The sequence below is a fragment of the Corvus hawaiiensis genome, chromosome 1, assembly GCF_020740725.1.
Source record: "Corvus hawaiiensis isolate bCorHaw1 chromosome 1, bCorHaw1.pri.cur, whole genome shotgun sequence".
Classification (NCBI taxonomy): Eukaryota; Metazoa; Chordata; class Aves; order Passeriformes; family Corvidae; genus Corvus; species Corvus hawaiiensis.
The window spans coordinates 54,548,665-54,567,868 of record NC_063213.1 but is presented as its reverse complement, the minus strand read 5'-3'; the positions used below and the strand labels follow the sequence as shown (position 1 = coordinate 54,567,868).

General features: G+C 37.5%; 1 protein-coding gene across 2 annotated transcripts in view; it reads right to left on the bottom strand.

Moving 5' to 3' along the window:
• Nucleotides 1–12,836, bottom strand: part of COL28A1 (collagen type XXVIII alpha 1 chain) — a 67,499-nt gene extending 54,663 nt beyond the window's left edge. For both annotated transcript variants that reach the window (XM_048304937.1, XM_048304941.1), the window contains exons 1-11: nt 12,818–12,836; nt 12,580–12,705; nt 7,811–7,884; nt 6,153–6,308; nt 5,119–5,678; nt 4,448–4,468; nt 3,746–3,802; nt 2,449–2,502; nt 1,905–1,946; nt 1,211–1,237; nt 63–107 (exon numbers count right to left, since the gene is read on the bottom strand). In XM_048304937.1, coding sequence (XP_048160894.1) covers nt 63–107; nt 1,211–1,237; nt 1,905–1,946; nt 2,449–2,502; nt 3,746–3,802; nt 4,448–4,468; nt 5,119–5,678; nt 6,153–6,273 — 927 coding nt within the window. In that variant the 5' untranslated portion in view covers nt 6,274–6,308; nt 7,811–7,884; nt 12,580–12,705; nt 12,818–12,836. The remainder of the gene's footprint in view (nt 1–62; nt 108–1,210; nt 1,238–1,904; nt 1,947–2,448; nt 2,503–3,745; nt 3,803–4,447; nt 4,469–5,118; nt 5,679–6,152; nt 6,309–7,810; nt 7,885–12,579; nt 12,706–12,817) is intronic.
• Between the last annotated feature and the right edge of the window lie 6,368 nt (nt 12,837–19,204).

Sequence of the window (19,204 nt, the reverse complement as noted above, 5' to 3'; positions counted from 1 at the left end):
TGTTACATTGTTTTCTAGTATCTTCATCAAGATAAAACAGTTCAAATAAAAATTATACTTACTATTTCTCCTTTTGTTCCTGGGGGTCCACATTCTCCCCTTTCACCCTTCATAAGAAATCAAAGGGTTCACAGCTAAACAAGATGATTTGATTATACCTCATGCATTAAAGACTCTGCAAGCAGTAGCATAAGAAGTTTAGTAGACTCTGAGGACCTGCAAGTGGTATCATTGTACATGGTCTGTAGAAGATATGATCTGCTCTGCTCAAGATAGATTATTTCTGAAAATTCCTGCAAAACATCCAACTTACATCAGAGAATAATATATTTAATATCTACTAAGTTTTGCTGCATTTTTCCACCTCGCTGCACCACCTCCAGAGATCCTTTCCATGCTCTGATTTCATTACTGTGATGTCTGAGATTTTTCTGAATAACAATTGTGAGACTGTACATATGAAATGAAGAAAGAATTCAGTGTTTCACTGATGATTTAACATATCGATAGACACATGAAAAGTAGACCTATGAGTCCACTGTTCCCATTTTCATGAAATGTTACCACAAAATTGACTGAAGCATTTTACTGACGAATACAAAGATTCATAGAGGCACTGCTTTTATTAACAATGCAGAGAGATAAGTGTCCAAAACAAGAAAAGTCAAAATGGGATTATCTCTGTTTCATTTCTGACTATGATGGTCCACTTTGTAATTTCATCTCTAGAATCCTGCAAGTTACGGAAATGTATACTTTTTTATCTTCTTGGAGAGACTATGTTGAAAATTTTCTTGATCAAGCATTAGCCCTTCCAAGTTATAAATAGCTTAAAACTAAACTTCCTTGTGGAAAGTTTTTTGAAAGCTAATCATTGCCACATTGTGTTTGTAGTAAACATTTTCACTTTCTTTTCACTTAACGTCTTATTCAACCCCCAATTTTTTTTTCCTTCCAGAAACTGCATTTCTGGATGTTGCCACTCTTCTTTTTATATTTAGATTACATTCTGTGGTTGGTTTATTTAATTTTTTTTTTCCAGCAATCCAGTCTGTAAGCATTTACATAAATTATGAATTTACTTCTAGGGATTGCATTAGGAGCTTTCACGACAAAAAGACAAGACGAGCTCTTTTTTCCATTCTTTCATGTACACGGTCAGCAAGTGACAATTTATTTTCAGACTACTTCTATTCTACAGAAAACTTACCTTTTCTCCCTTGTAGCCAGGAGCTCCCTATTTAAAAATTGAAAAAAAGGAAAAAATCATAGAAGAGAAAGCAAAGGCTTAACATACTGCTAATTTAAGTAGAAAAAGCCCCACTTCCCCCGTAAAGAATTATGTTTCAGAAGTTTAACAATTCACAACAATAAAATATCTCTCTGAAATTGCTAAACATATAATTATCTGCAAATCTAGATGTCTATTTTTTACTCATATATTAGCTGTAAATATGCCACTCAGTTTGCCAGCCTCCTAGTAGATACACGCTGTCATTTAAACGGGACTTTTAAACTGAGTTACTCTTCTACAGGGAGTAGTGTTAATCTTTCTCCAGTGAATCAACAAGAATTCTGAGAATTATCAGTTTTTAGAAGCCACTGAAGGACTATCTAGTGTCTTTAGTAATGACATTTTCAGTTCTGCCTTTGGGATAAATCTAATGCAAGTCAATTCAAAACCACACAGCTTTGAAAGTTCCTTCTTCCAGTAGCATCTCATCTGTATAGTTAAGCACATGGTTAGACTGTTTCTCTTAGTATATATGCTTCTGTAAACCAGGCCTTAGTGTAGGTGCTTTAAATAATTGAATAAAGTAGACATATAAAAAATGAAAATAACATTTTTAGTTCAGAAAATGTGAAAAGACAAAGTATGAGTTAGCACTGTAGTAGTCACATACCTCTTCACCTTTTTCTCCATGATCACCTTTTTGAGCATCACCCTATTGAAAGCAAAGGAATACAACTGAAATATGTATTGCCCTTTCATTTATCTGTATTGCACTAAAACCAAGAACACTGTTAACACTGTTACTATTTACTAATATTCACACTTCCTCCTTCCACAATTAAGGACACACATTTCCTGAACATTAACATAGAAAACTCAACTATTGTCACTGGACAACTGAAATCTTAGTCAATAGAGTGAAGCGCTCTGCTCAAGGGATCTGTGTACTGTAAGAAAGCTCTGTGGAACTTAAAGAGCCTTCAGCTATACTCAGACACCTCTGCTGCCAGAGGAGAACTGGAATGATAGGCAGTGTTAACTTGATAGCAGTTTAGTTTTAAATTTTTCTCTCACACTTCTAAAGCAGCTCACTATAAACTAGCAAACCTCAATATTTAGAACTTATTTTAACATACTTTTCCTTTGCTATATTCATACCTATGGTTTGAATAACTGGATAGAAATTTGCTTTATTTCTTTTAAATTCACATTACCTTGTTTCCTTTTGGTCCTGGGTCACCTTTCTCCCCTTTGTCACCAGCACTGCCCTGAAACAAAGCAAGAAAATGTTATTACCATTGTGAGGATAAAATTCACCTGCTTGTCTAAGACCATATCTTAGTGCAAAATCATTCTGGAATAAGCTTTGGTAGAAACCCCTACTGATTCAAGTATGGTACACGTGACACAACATTCATTTAGCTAAACCCACTCTGGTATTATCAGGTATCTACAATTTTTTTTTAAACAATATTCAACGATAAATAGATTTTCTACAGAGCATCTGAAAAATCTAATCAGGAAGGCATTAAAGAAAGCAAACACAGTTCTTCCTTCCCATTTCTCAATTAACCACCACTATCTCATCTTCTCTGCTTAGAAAAAAACAGTACAGAACAGTTAAGGGTCAATACTCAGCAGCCCTAAGGAAAAAATTACTGCACCATTATTACTCTTTGGAGGATCATCACGGTGAGGACTAGAAAGTTTGGTGTACACACATCTGTATACGTAGTTACAACATAATTTTGGATAAAATAACTTAAAAAATCTTGGATCTAAAATTTTAAATTGCAAACAGAGGTTCAGATGCACGTTATCCAGATGCACGTTATCCACAAGGATTGAATGATAGGCCCTGGTGTCATAATCTAACTGTATGGTTGATTGGTTAGAGTCTAGGGAGAAAGATAAAAACCTCTGAATGCACCTTGCTTGTCTCTGGGGGAGATATTAAAGTCAGAAAAATTATCAGAGATCACCCACCATCTGAACTCACACTTTTCTGTTCCTTACCAGAGCCAAGAAACATGTCCTGAAGTGTCACAAGAGAAAAGAGAGTGTTGGAGGCAGAGTTTTAGATCTTTCCTCATACAGCCCACTACCTTCAAACTTTTGAACCTTTACTCCTCACAAAAATAGAAGTTGCTGCTGGATGAAAACCTTTGTCTACTGGACCTTTCCTTCCCCACTGCAAGATTCAAGAATAACTTTTTCATTTGGGCTCCAAAATCATGTACTTATTTATCCACAGTGTTTTATTACCCAATAATAGAAATACATTTTCAAGATACTATCTGATTATGGATAGATTTTTTTTCTGAGCTCTTTTAACAGTGGCCTTTCACTACCAACTTCATATGCTACAATAAATCAATCTTTTTGCAGTATGCGCACAGCTAATGTCTTGGTTTTTACATCGTTTACATAGTAACCAACTGAAGTACTGTGCAGTATTGATTTTGATTAAAATTCAAATTCTTGAGCCTATTCAAATGAATGAATACTTACAGAATCACCTTTGTCTCCTTTTACTCCCTTTTCACACTCGCAGATCTTCTGCACACACTACAAGGTTAATAGAAAGATAAAGCAGTATGTTTTTCAAATATATTATTTCAAAATTTTAAAGTGAAAGTTTTGGTTTTGCCTAGCCAGAGACTAAAGAACATAAAAGTGGAATAATAGGAAATAAAAGATGTTCTAATACATTTATTTCTCATATAATCAACATTAAACTTCCATATAGAGCAACAAAAATCTGTTACTTGCTTTGTTTATAACAAAAATAAATCTCTCACTGTAGTGACTGTAGTTACTGTAATAATTACAAATGTTTAAGATAACATATACACAGTACACAGCACTGTGAAACCTTATATAAATTTTGAATCATTTTGACATTGTTATTGTTTTCTAACGAGACCACAAATTAACTTGCGTATCTTGCATTAAACATATTCCACTGCTGTAGGAAGAGTTCTTTATGTCTTACTGTTGATACTACTCACTAATGAGCTAACATCATAGATTTCTCAGGAAAAGGGACAGAAGAAATGGAGGAAAGTTAAAATAAAAGCAACCATGGTCAGAAAATTTACCCAGAGATGGAAGGCTGATTAATCCTCAAGTATTGTTGCATTATAGAAGAAGCAGACTTTGGGAAGTCTAGTGTCAATAACAGTAATCAAACACAAAGCTCAAAAACCCTACCTGCTTCTGTAGCAAGGCTTCCTGAAAATAAAATAAAACAAAAATATTACTTTCATATAGATATGATTTAATTTAACAGAGTACTAATTTTTCCCCTCTAGTTTACAGAATTTCCAAAGTGAATGGTAGAGATACCTTCATCCCTCATTCCTTCCTCAAAGGGGTAAGAACCAGTCTGTGCAACTATTCATAGAGAAAAGGGTTCTGGGTAGAAAGAGAGGGTTATTCCATGTGACCCAATGATCAGAAAACATATGAGAAGCAATGGGATAGCTAAACAGACAGTATCAAGGTGCAGTGCTAACAACAGGGACCATGAAAAGACTTCCTAATCTAAGGCCTTCCCATGGAAAGCCCTACAAACAGAATATGTAGGGGAAGGACTCAGTGACTATGCATGAGATCAAGCTACCTTCTAAAGTGTTTTCATTTGCTCAGAGACACACTCTGTGTGCTGGGAAACATGATCAGCACAGCTGAGCTGTTATTGTCCAAGCATGCAATTCCTTGGAGGGGGGCTGGGAAAAGGAAGCTCCAGCTGCCCTGACTCCTGCTGTAGCAGAGAAGGCACCACAAAACCCTCTGCACTGTCTTCAGGGCTTACCTAACCAAAGTCAAATGAAATCTGCCATGGGTAGACACGTGACAAGAATAACATCAGCATAACTTACCAGTTCCAATGCTACATCAGCTACCAGGTTCTCATCATCCAGGGATAGCACATGTTTAGAGGATGAACCACCAGATACCATGTGCAATTTTCCTTCTTGGACTGTTTTCTTAGAAAGGCCAATGGTAAAAAAATGTATTCCAAGACTTCTGGCTGTTGTGGCTATACCCTGTACATTAGGGCTGTTCGGATGATCCACACCATCAGTCATCAAAAAAGCCACTTTTACACTTCTCTTACGACTTTCAGTTTTAAACAGCTGAGTGGCATTTGAAACTGCATAATAGGAGTAAGTGCCATGGCCAATAAGGCCCAGAGAATTGATTTTCTGCTTAAAATTCTGGACATTTTTCCAGGCTGTAAAGGGATGATCAATGCTGACTGTGCTGCTGAACTGCATACCTGCTAGTTTAACATTATACATGTGGGACTTAACTGGCTTCATCTCAAAAATGCTGTCAGTTATGTTTCCAACAAAATTCTTCTGTAAATCAAACAACTGATTTTTGGCACTTTCTGAACTGTCCAAGATAAAGACTATATCAATGAGACACATATCACCTGTAATGGAACAAGAAAGTTAAATCTATGAATGATGGGAACACCTGCACAACAGATTTCAGATAATTCTCTGCAAAAATTATTTTCCCAAAGATTCCTCTGTCTTCCCAGTAAAAATTCTAAGGATAAATTTCACTGTAAAATCCCAGAAATTCTAATGCAAACTGTCAAGTTAGCGTCTTCATGGGATTGTTTTAGTATTTTAGTTGATATTGTATACAAAATTTTCCACATGCAATTTAAAACAAAAAGTCAGGTTTCTTATAATTTCTGTTAAGAGATATGCATGTCCATGAAAATCACTGATTAAACTGGAATCCATGCCCAAGTAGTCACAAAGTATTTTCCAGCCCTGATAATCAAAAGAAACATTTTACATATTCACATGAAAGTTATCAATTACTAAATAATTATGCTAAAATGCATGGATACCTGCAACACGGTCAACCAGAAACTTTAAGAAAATGGTTTTACCTTCATCTTTTGGCATGGGAGAGTAAATATTCTTTCCTTTCTTTCTGTTTTGCCCATGTACTACCTGGTTTGTTATCATAGCCAGAAGTATAAAGCAAAGGAAAAGACATTTTTTCCTCATAGTGACTTTCCTCCCAGTTAGACAACTTTTCCTTCCTGTTAAAAGTAAAAAGTAAAAAGTATGTGAATACTTCATTAATAGAAGCAAATAAATAAATACAGATACTTTAAATACATCTTTGTGGGAAGCATGTGCTGGAGAACATATACAGAAAACAATTCTATAAGTCACTGTGTAGCTAATTTAAGCACAGTAACCAGCACCACCTCAACTCTAGCTCACATGTATAGTAGAACCTGTTTCATTACAGAAGCAATATGGGTATAACCCAGGATTGCCTTTTCGTTCTTAACAAAAAGTCATTTGAATAGCTAACAAAAAAAGGTTAAATGAATTGTTACTCTATTTATTAGGAATAAACAAAGATCTGGGTATTTTGGGATACAGATATATTACCTCGGTCTGGAGCATCTGTATGAACAACTTATTCCTCTAAGAAACAGTGGCTAAGTAATGAAATTCAGTATGTTAATATATTATTAACATTACATGGCTATTACAGAATATGTGCAATATTTTTCATAAAGACAGTATTCTACTATAGGAGAAAGTTTCACGAAGGATGTCTGGACTTCAGGCGGCTCTCTTGAAAGCTGTTTATTGCATAGGTGAAGTTACAGCATTTCAGGGAGTGGGTATCCAGAGCCAGCCCTACAGCTGCCAGCTCCAGCTGTAGGCATACCTGAAGCCCCTTTCTGTTCAAGTTACAAAGCATTTTATACTTTTCTTTGCAGAGTATCTTAACACATAACAACCAATAAACACCATACACAATACCTTTACATTTGCCTACACCCTATCATAACTACTACCATCACCATATTATAGTCATTATTATCCAATCACAAGAGTAAGTAAGTTACAATTTAAGCTTACAATGGAAAATTCTCAGACCTCTCTTTTTCTTCCTACATCGACATTTCTTGTTTGCCTGCCATATCTCTCTTTTTGGTAAAGACATGTTCTCTATTTACTTATGCTCTTCTTGAGCATAAGTAATATTATTTACTTGGTGAAAAACATGTCTTTGTTTGTAGTCACATACCTTTGTCCTACTCCTAAAAATCTCCTTCCAACTCATCTCCAACCTTTTCCTTCTCAGTTATTCAGTGGCCAGTGTTTCAGCAAAACATCTTTTACTCTATATCAAAACTTGCTTCCATTTCTACCTCATCCTCAGTTTCTACATTCAGAGATCTTTCTGCCAAGCCTACATGTCTGTGAAACTTTCTTACCAAACTTTCATCCTCCCCAACATTCTACTCTAATGAGAATATACTGATAAAATGAAAATTAGAACATTTAAATCAGCGATTCAACATATTTCTAGAGTACACTGAAATATATTAAAACTGATTTACAAAAAAAAGCCTGTATTTTATAAAAATTCATTTTAAATATCAATAACAACAAAGACAATATGTTAAATGTAAAAATCCTTCCTAAATCCTCTTTTCAAGTCCATCAAGCAGTCACATATACAGAAACCGTAAGTCCAGTCCTCTAAAAACAAAAAGGAAATAACAAAGCCTCTTACCTTTGAAGGCATTCAGAAAGCAAATTGTGGATTGAAGAAGTTTTCAGCATAGAAAATATGTCCTGTAGGTCATACTGGAAAATATGTTTTGTTTACCAAAATAAAGCAATCTACAAATAAATAGCCTATCCACTTGTAAATGGCTCTATCTTGCATGTAGATGTTTTATCTTTTATTGCTGCTGTTTAGTTGGCCAAAGTTTAAATGAAGATCATCAGGCACTTGGCCAGGGCTGAGCAAGAGACCAAGACATTTTATTAGAAGGGACAGTGTTAGTCTGGGACCACAAGTGTTTTTCCATCTTAAGTAACTGTACTTTCACATTAAAAAAAACCCAACACTTTTAGGCAACCTACATCTTTACCCTTCACTCTGCCAGTCACATGTCTTCACCTTGTCTGTGTTAATGTTGCAGCACTGGCTAGATCAGAGATACGAGAGCAGTACATCACTTGCAGGCTAGAACTGAAGTCTGACCTGATGGTTTTGACAGTCTGCAGGACTCAAAGGTGGTAACTGCATTAGCAATTACAATAATAAAAGACAACTTAAAAAAAAAAAAAATTCTTCTTGAGCTGGTTTCCTCAGAAATTCTTTCTGCTTTTTAAATCCTCTGAGGGATCAGACACAGATAGGATATCTGAAAGGTGATGGGTCATTTAGGTAGCTTTCAGAATGTTGCACGGAAATTATATTTGCTCTATGTACTGGCATGCTTCAGAGTAAAGTTGTGTTATCACAGTGTTAAGTTAAAAAATGGGGTGAGAGAAAGTACGCAATGATGAGTCTCAAGGAATCATAACATGCCCTGAGGGAGTTAAGTACAAATGCCCAGCAGAAGGTTAGCAGACACCCCCTAGACAGGCACTGCCTACCAGGCAAGAAATCCCTCAGCACCTTGGTCACAGGGCAGAACCATAGAACATCCTGAGCTGTTAGGGACCCACAAGAATCATCTAGTCCAACTTCTAGCCCTGCATATGCCAAAATGAAAAATCACACCATGTGTCTGAAGGAGTTGTCCAAATGCTTCTTGAACTCTTACAGGTTTAGTGTGTGACCACTTTCCTGGGGAGCCTGTTCCAGTGCCTGTTCCTGGCTGCCAGGACACACTGTCAACTCATGTTCACCTTGCCATCAACCAGGACCTCTAGAGCCCTTTCCAGCCTCTCATTCATCAGTCTGTCCATACATACAAGGTTGTCCTGTCCCAGGTGCTGAATCTGGGACTTACCCATGTTAAACTTTATACAGTTGGTGACTGCCCAGCCATCTAATTTGTCAAGGTATCTCTGCAGGGCCTCTCTGATGGAGTCAACAGCACCTCCCAATTTAGTATAATAAGCAAATTTACTTAGTATACCTTATAGACCTGTGTCCCCAGTCGTTTATGAAGATGTTGAAGAGCACAGGGCCGAGGATGGAGCCCTGTGGAACCCCACTAGTGACAGGTTGCCAGTCTGATGTCACCCCATTCACTGTAAACCTGTGCCCGACCCCTGAGCCACTTGCTCACCCATCATGTGATGTGTTTATCCAGCTGTGTGATGGACATTTTGTTCAGACGGATGTTGTGAGAGACAGTATAAAAAACTTCACTGAAATCCAAAAAGATTATATCAACTGGCTTCCTTTGATCAACTAGGTGGGTTACCTTGTCATAAAAGGAAATTAACTTTGACAAGCAGGACTTTTCCCTCATTAAGCCATGCTAGCTGTGACCGATGATGACTGTATTGTCCTTCAGGAGTTTTTCACTACCTCCCAGAACAATCCTATCCATAATTTTACCAGGCACTGATGTGAGACTGACACACCTGTAGTTACCAGGGTCATCCGTCTTGCTCTTCTTGAAATTTCCCAGCTTCCAGACAGCTGAAACCTCTCCAGATTCCAAAGACCATTAAAAAACCATTGAGTGAGGTCTCACAATGACATCATCCCTTTGAGTACCCTAGGATGAATCCCACCAGGCCCTACAGACTCAGCAAAATCCAGCTGGAGCAGAAAATCCCATGCTAGTTCAGGGTTGGCTGGGATATGTTGAGTAGGAGCTTGTAAGTAAGCCAAGTACATTAAGCTTTTAAGTGAGCAGAGGACATTTCCTGCTGATTTCGTTAAAATGTTGGTGAAAGGGAAAGAATAGGGAGGAAAAAAATAAGGCACCACTGACCAATGAACATAAAGAAAGTATCTGTCTTCATTAAGGTCAGTAGAAACATCCTTCATGTAGCCTGGGTGCAAGGTCTCATGTATTGATAGACTACAAACACTTTCTTAAGCACTCACTTTCTGCTTCTCCAAGGGTGTATACCTTTATAAAGAGACATTCAGCTAGAAATCCACCTTTGCAAACGCCATTATTTATTCGTGTGTGCTGTGAGCCATGAGCATGACGGCATATGTAACTTTAACCAAATTAAAGGGTGAGACAACTCATACTAAGGAACTCAAAGAGACCTTAGCTCTTAGTAAAGACGGAGATAACACTAATCTGTTTGTGTTGCTGTTTTTGGCTGGGGTAGAGTTGATTTTGCCCACAGTAGCTGGTATGGGGCTGTTTTGGATTCATGCTGGAAAAAGTGTTGATAATTCAGAGATATTTCAGCTGTTGCTGAGTAGTCCTTACACAGGGTCAAGGCCTTTTCTGCTCCTCATCTCACCCCAGCAGGGAGTGGGCTGCAGATGCACAAGGAGTTGGTAGGGGACGCAGCCAGGACAGCTGACCCCAGCTGACCCAAGGGATATCTCAGACCATATGCCGTCATGATCAGGATATAAAGCTGAAGGATGCTTGTTTGGGGGGCCACTACTCAGAGACAGGGTGGGGATGTGCCAGCTGGTGGTGAGCAATTGTTTTCATTCACATCATTTGTCTTTCTTGGGTTTTATTTCTCTTTGCTATTTTCCTTTTCATTACAATATTATTACTGTTATTAGTTAAAAAAATTAATTGGTTAATTGGTTGAAAAAAAATATTAAACTGTTCTTCTCTCAACCCATGTGTTCTATTATTTTTACCCTTCCAATTCCATTCCTCCCATCCTGATGAGGGTGGAGAATAAGCAAGAGGCTGCGCAGTGCTTAGTTGCTGGCCGGGGTTAAGCCATGACAGGTTGCATGTGAGAGCTGTACCTTTGCCCTACAACTGTACGAAGTACCATTCCTACACAGAATTGTCAGTCTGTTCATTCTCTGTTAACATGAAGTGTACTGAAGGAATATGCTGCTAACAGAAAAAATCCTACCCACCAACACTGCTCACCCTCTTCACCCAGTTCAAGTGAGGAAGGATCTGCTGGCCCAGCAGTTGCACCCTCATTCTAAAGGGCCTTCTTCCTATAAACCTCTACATCGTCTCCTGTCAAATACATGTCATCTTTATTGAGGCTAACTGCCCTCATTAAGTAAATATTGCCTTCATTACACACATGGAAAACAAAGAGTTTCAATGGAATACAATATTTTACACTAAATATCTGTTAATACATTAACATTTACATTAAATATCTGTATAAATGATAAATATTGTCAGCACCCAGTGTCTGTTGTATTTGAGACATTGGTGATAATTAAACACTTAATTAGCAACAAATTAGTCACAAGATCACTTGTACTGTTTACCTACTTATTCTCACCCTTATGCATGCTTAGACCAAGACTGCAAACAGCCAATCGGATCAACAGCTATGGAAAAAAAATGCTTTTTCCAGCAGTTGGCAAGGTTTATCTGCACTATGTGCCAAAACAGAACTGAATGAATGGATTTCCAGATGTGTTCAAAGATTTCTCACTTTTTTTTGGGACCTGCAAACATGACTCTCATCTGGCAGAGATCAGAAAATGTTAACACTTAGAATTTTTAGACATAACAATGTGACTAGTCAAATATACATGTATCATGGTAGTTCTGATGCACATGATGTATTTGGACAATAATAGGGTCAAATTTAGTTGTATTTCTCTGGTTAGAACATCCATAAATCTGTTACATGTTGGTCTGTAACTCATCTCTGGGAACAGCCTAAGCTCTTCTTCACTTCTTACTGTGTTTTGGAAGTCCAGTAAGAATCTTGACAGTTCCACAACAGGATTGTTGATTTACAATTCAGAGCTTTTTTTTTTTTCACTAGTCTTGTTAGTATATATTTTCGTGGCTTTGTATTCACTTAGAAATCAAATCTGATGGAAGTAATGACTCCAGATTTACAGCGTTGTTTTTAACAGTAATACTTCTTGCAAAACTTTTTAGTACAGAAGTGTTCCAATGGCTACCCAGAACCACATGCTCTGAACTAGATGCTCAGCACATTCAGCTTCCAGGACTACTGAATCTGTCTAAATGCACCCATTACATGACCATACTAGAGCTCTAGTCTGCAACACAAAGTTTTATCTGTACAACTCATTTTATGTTGTTAGTGACATTTCAAGTTAAAAAGCCTTTAGTTCCTGCATACATGCTAAGTCATCTCTTCTACTGGAAAAAATAGTGTATAACTTTTGTTCCTGGTACATACCTTCCCTCCTTGAATACTTCCTGCTATTCTCATTACTGAAACTCAAAAATGGTAAAGAAGAAATGAAAAGAGAGAGTTGACAAAGATAAGAGAGAGCTTCTATATGAAGACAGACAAAGTAAATTATGATTCTGTTGCTTGAAAAGCCACAGCTAAATGAGAATGTGATACAGATGTATACAAGTAGTACAAGTAGTAAAAAACGTGACTATTCTAGAGCACATGAATGTAAAATGTCAGAGGACTTACACTATGGGTCAGGTTGTTCGATGATACTGAATCACTCCAAACTGAGCCTAGAGACACTTCTGAGATAGAGTCAGAGAAGCGGGCATTTGCTTTATTCAGCGCTGGGTGCTTGGGGGATTGCTCCTCCTAGCATGCATGCCAAGCACACAGTAACTTACAATATATGGTTGCATTTCATGCATATTCATTACATTTCTTAGAAAAGGGGTGGTTATGCAAGTAATTTCTTAGAACTCACTATTATCATTAGCATACACGATGCGCAGACTCAGTGCACTCTGGTGGTCGCACCAAGGAAGGCTCGAAGTCTTCCTCTGTGGTCGTTCTGGTGAAGGCCAGCAATCTTCCTCACAATGCACTTTTCACCCCTTGCTGCAGAGCACGTACAGTTATGGTTTTGCTGCCTCTGCAGTTTCTTGGCAAGCTCCAGCTGCTTTTTGTCTCTTCGACTATCTTTCTACTGTACAACATTCTGCTTCCTAAGTTTGTGGTTAGTGCCTGCTAACCTCTAACATTTGCTACTATATCTCTAATGTCTACACAAGTACAATGATTTTAACCCTTTCAATATCAATGAAAACTCACTGCCTTAAATTTATATTTTTTCCCCTGGTGCACTCTTCACTCAATAAGAAGGTAAATAATTACTATAAAGAATACTAGATTTTTTTTCTCTGGCTAGGAGACACTAATAGGTGAAATTTGAAATAAATATTTTAAACAGCTTTTAAAAATCACTGCTCCTAGTACTAGATGTGTCTTAATTCAGTGCCGTTGTTACTCATACACTGTGTTAGCAAAGTTGTGATTATCTGCCTTGTTAAAACCAGATTGCAGTAAGTGTATCAAAAGGATCATTTAGTTGCTGAATATTTATGCAATGAAGATATTTATGCTATTTAAATCCTGCCCTCTGGTGTATCTACATGATAATGCATAATGATAGTAATGACAGTACTTCATACCGGGCAACTCATTCAGCATTTAATCATTTATACACACCTAGTAAAGGAGGCTACTGTCTGGGCAAAAGATTTGTGCCCTTGTAATAGAAGGTGGAAGCTAAAGACTAAGCTATCAAAAGACTAAGATACAACACTTTGAGGAGGGAGGATATCTTCTGGAAGAATTGGTATTACTCCTTAGTTCCTACCTGATCCTGAGATTCTAAATACTCATTTCACACATTCCTCTCTTTTAGATACCCAGATTGAGAGCACCAGTATGATGCCTTAGGTTTTAACTTTCATATTTTTCAAATCCTGTACTGCCTAGTGTGTAACTCTGAAGTTTCTTGTAGCCTGTTAACTTCTGCTCTCTCCTGCTAGGTAGACATAACAAAGCCTCTCCAGGGCTGCTCTCCAAGGACACTCAGACTGTCCTAGGCCCAAAATGTGTAAACCAAAAGTCTCTGAAAGGGGGGCAAGCTGAGGGGAATTACATCATTAAACTGAAGCTTTAATTGGGGAATTAACCCTGATGTGCAAATGAACCAAACTTATGAAAGTGTGAAGAACTCGTGACCTGTTGTCCAACTTGGGGTCTATTTTGGCAGTAGCCTCTGGCTCCCCAGGGTGTACCTTTGAAGGCCTTTCAAATAAATACCTACCTTTATTCCCTTACTCTTGTCTAATCTCTGTTTTTAGGGTGGCCTCTTCAGGCATCAAGTACATCACATGGATCTTCTGAGTACTGCAAAGTTAATAAAAGCTAAAAGTGAATGTACTGGCAAGGCAGTATGAACTGCTGAAGTAAGTACAGTTCTAGGTTGTCAGAGAAGTGAAATGACAGTCTTGTTGCATCACTTATGTAGCACTGGCCTGAGAAGTGTTTTGCATTCGTACAAAGGTAAATTATTACTTACATTTGTAAGTAAACGGAGCAAGGATTAAAACAGTAACTGCTTAAAACAGATTCACTTTACTTCCTGACAGTCCCGTTCCTGAAATTCCAGTCCTGTTTGGACCAGGCTCACTTTGTTGTCCCTAAGAAAAAGACAAACACACACCCCCCACCCCCAAAAAAGAAAAAAAAAACAATAAAACCAAACCAAACCAAGAACCACAAAACCCACAACACCAAAAGACTTCCAAAACTCCAACTTAGAATTATTTGTGTAAATGTTTTACTTCACTGATGGCTTAAAGCAAAGATGGCCAAATGTGCAGCCATTACAGGATCCATTGTGTAGCCACTTTGTGGCTACAAGAAATTGACGGTTTGAATAAGGGCTTTGGTCAGCAACATGGAATATGGTTAAAATACAGCATATTTCATTTTCAAATTCTTTAAACAACCCTTTGTAAATCCTCTATGTTTCTGGTTATCATAACATATGATACAGCTCAAAAGGAGTTCTCTAACAGCCTACAGTGAGCAAAACTGAAGAGTTACCTTTTATTTCATGAGTTTCCCTAGAAGAATATGAGCTCTAACATATAGAAAGCCTGGTCCTCTGTCACATATATCTCCTGCTCTATCCTTCTAAAATCAGTATTTTTTTCACAGGTTACCTTTGGACTTTGAACACTCAAACTTTGTGATCCCTTTCGTCCAGCTATTCTTTCAGGAGCCTGGATACCCTAAAAAGATTAGCTAGGACATTAATTTCTAAACTTCCACAGATCAGTTTTCCAATTAATAAAATGAAGTCGTTATCTTCAAAAGAAAACAAATGTGCCTGTGAAATTCTTGCTGTATTTATTTCAATTTCCCCTGCTCACATTTCTACACATCCCACTGAATAACAAGTACAGCAACCACCACTAATACTAATGAAGTAAGTGAAACTGGGAGTTTTTTCAGTCTTATCCAAGCCTGTGCAGTTGACAAAGGCCATTCTGCCATCAAAAGAAGAGTCACCTTCCTTACTTAAAAGGCTTTTTATTTTGAATGCCTCAATTAATGAATGACCAAAGTGAAAGACCTGGTGGGCCAACTGGACCTACTGGATCCTCTCAGCCTTTTTCATCCTGAAAATATATGGCATTTGAATACAGTAACTTGCATTGTGTTTTTAACGTGAAATTGTATAAAATTAAGTGATAATCCCAACATACACAAAGAACAAAAGTATGATCTGTGCAAACAAAAGAATTTTCAGTAGAAATACTAAAGCCTGGAGGAAACAGTCTTGCAACCTGTGCCCAAAACTTCAGCAATCATGCTGCTGAATCTGTATAATTTAGAATCTTTTTAAAGAGACATGTTTTTTACATAGACTGAGAAGTATGAACTCCAGTTTCAAACGCCCTATGTAATGAATACTTTCTTCTCTTACCAAAAATCAGATAAAGCAATACTACTGGGTATGCATTATGGCATGGAGGAGTACAACACTACATCTGAAACAGTCTGCTAGGCTCCATTAAGCAACAGCTTCTGAAAGTTTAAGTAACCATAATCCAAACAAGTACTAATGTTAAAAATAGCAATGACAGAATATATACTTTTTTCTTTTTCTGTAAAGGGAGGAGCAGCAGTAGACTTAAATAACTAAATTAGTATTTGACATGTCTTTAAAAATCAGTGTTAACATCGCATTGCAATAGACAAAAAAAAACCTCTGGCAGTATTTAGGTGTTTCTGCATTCCTGAAAGGATTTAGCCATTTTGGCTAGTTCCTGTAGCCAGACATGACACAAATACAACAAATCTCAGAGATTAACATAAACTAAATGAAAAGCCAGCCTTCCAGGAATCAAATATGAAAAAAGCATAACAAAGTTGTAGGGAAAAAAGAGCTTCCAGTTAATATCTCAAAAAATATTAACTAACCATGGTATACCTTGATCTCTTACGAATTTTAACATATCTTTAAAGAAGAAAATAAGCTCAAAATGGAGCTTCCACTGTACAAAGTCTTTACATGATCAAAAATTCTTGATGAACTCAGAGACTTGTACATAGAGCAAACTTGGAATATTTTGCAGTCAGAACAAAAAAGAAAAGAAAATACATCATCCATGAAGATAAATTGCTGAAAATAGTTCAAAATATAACTGCATAAAAACAATTGTCACATATAAATTCACATTAGAAAATAGCAAATCTTACAAGGAATATCACAGGGACTGATCACAAATGTGTGCAATGCCTGAGAGGTCAAAAAATGTAGGATTAAAATGAGACTTGATGAAAGTCAAGCTGAGTTAGATCCTTAATGATCTGGGGGTTTAAATGTGTAAGTTTATTTTACCATATCAGTTGCAAGGAATAAGGAAATATAAAAAGCAGCTGTTATGCAATGGTGATGAAGAGATTAAAAATTAGGTACAACCTCAAAACTAAGAAAATATTGTGTATTAGTTACAAATAAAGATGCTGCTATTGGACAAAGACACAAATGTGGAGACAGCTACATGCAAATGGAAAGGATAAATCAGAGCATGGAAAACAGAAGCAAAGATCCAAGAGTTTAAAAGGTTCAGAAACATTAGAGGAATTCACAGCCTCACTCATGAAATACTGCTGCAGTATTTATTTTGAGATCAACACAGAAAATATAATTTCTGCGTGTGGTAGAATGATCAAATAGAAAACATCTATGTCCCAACAGTTCACGTGATCTGGGACACAGTGGTCTCTCAGGCAGTAACATTCTTTTGCATTCTGAAACACCAAATAGCTCTTGTGTTTCTATTAACTTACTTTGCACCTGTCATTGTAGTAGCAGCATTTACTGGTTCAAAATATAATATTTCATTTTTAAATTTCTCTGAATATTTCTTGTGCCAAAGACACAGGAAGTACCTCTTCTGTAGCTTGTGTATTTGTTAATTGTGTATCTGGACCATCATTAGGACTCAAGAAATGAGTAAGATGTCTGACAGTTCAGCTGCTGATGTCAGTTAAGCTGCTGATTCTCTAGTACATAAAAAACTTACTCTTAGAATCAAAGTTAGATGATGTGATTACTGCAAGTATTAACTACATTTATAAACTGAACTCCCATACTTTCCCATGGAAATATGTTAGGAACACACAAACTGAATTTCATCTTTGTTATAAAAAGAACCTCCAGGTGATTATTTGAAACAGATGTGAAAAAGCCACTATGTTCCACTTCAACAGCAGCAGAGGAAATGGAATGATGAAAATGAAACAGATAAGCATGAAAATCCAGGCTGCCAATTTTTCCTTTGATATATGATAGACTACTTAATCTGAATTACTTTTCATTTTTCCACATATTTGGCCTATTTTATTTATTAAAACAACTGCTGAGCTCTTAAAGATTACTGTTACTAAGGAAAAAAACAACTGTTCTATGAGGAAAAGTGCTCTTAAAATGGAAGGAATATTACAATGAAATCTAAGACAACTAGGTGTTGCACCATTACACGACATTTGTGGCTTAAATTAATGAACTCTGTGAAAATTTAACACATAAAATGTAGCTCTTTGGATAACACAAATTCTCCACTATGCTTAGAGACAAGAAAAAAGACAACAGACATTGACACAAATCATGTTCAAACACATTTTTAAACTAAAGGCACTGAATACATGGAGATTATTGAAAAGATGGATGAACAACGGTTTATCATACATTTTCTTTAAAATGTTTTGCTAAGTTATAAAAAACATTGGGAAGTCCAATAAAAATTATATGCCATAATTCAAAAGAGAAAGTAGGAAAATATTCAATAAGGAAGCCAAAGTATATGCATTTCCTTTCTTTTATGAGAAAAGAAGCAAGAGAAGCAGTAAGGAACTAATGTCCTAAAGTAAGGAACTAATGTCCTGACTCTAACAGCGCTGAAGAAAACTTTAAAAATGTGGTATTTAAATATTTCCAGGCCAAATATCACTGTTTCTGTATGAAGAAGGAAGTTATTTTGAGAGAATCTGAAATTGTCTAATTAGTACTTCAGTTTATAATTTTTATTTCAAAAAATTTTAAAGCGCATTGAAAACAAAAGGAAAAAGGTGAAACTTCACATCTCCATGGCTTGCAGAAAAACAGGTTGTAAAATCCTAATCACCTAGGAGTGAGGAAATACTGTTTTGTTTTTTTTTTTTTTCAGGTAATTTGTATGTAAGAAAATTTCATTACTGTGTCATCAAATACTGGAAGAAGTTGCTCAGAGATGGTATGCAGTCCCAAAATCCCGTACTTCGGCTGTTTGAGCAGGTCCCCAGCAAGAGGGGGGAGGGTTAGACTGGATATGAGGGAGAAATTATGTACTGTGAGGGTGCTGAGGAACCGGAACAGGCTGCCCAGAGAAGCTGTGATGTCTCATCCCTGGAAGTGTTCAAGGCCAGGCTGGACGGGGCTCTGGGCAACGTGGTACACCGGGAGGTGTCCATGGCAGAGGGCCGCTATTAGATGCTCTTTGTGGACACAGAACCGCAGAATGTTTCAGGCCGGCAGTAGGTGCTCTGGTGCAACCTCGCTGCTCCAGCAGGGCCACCCCAGAGCACACTGCCGGGGTCCCGAGGCTGCCCGGCTCCCTCCCGCCCGGAGCCCTCCCCGCTCCGGCCCGGCCCGCCTGGGGGCGCTGCGGGGGGGGCACGCGACCGTCCCGCGCGCCAATGGGAGGGAGGAGAGCGGACAGGGCCCGGAAGCGCGCGCGCGGCGCCGCCCGGCGGAAACGCCCCCCCGGGCGCTGCTTCCGCTTCC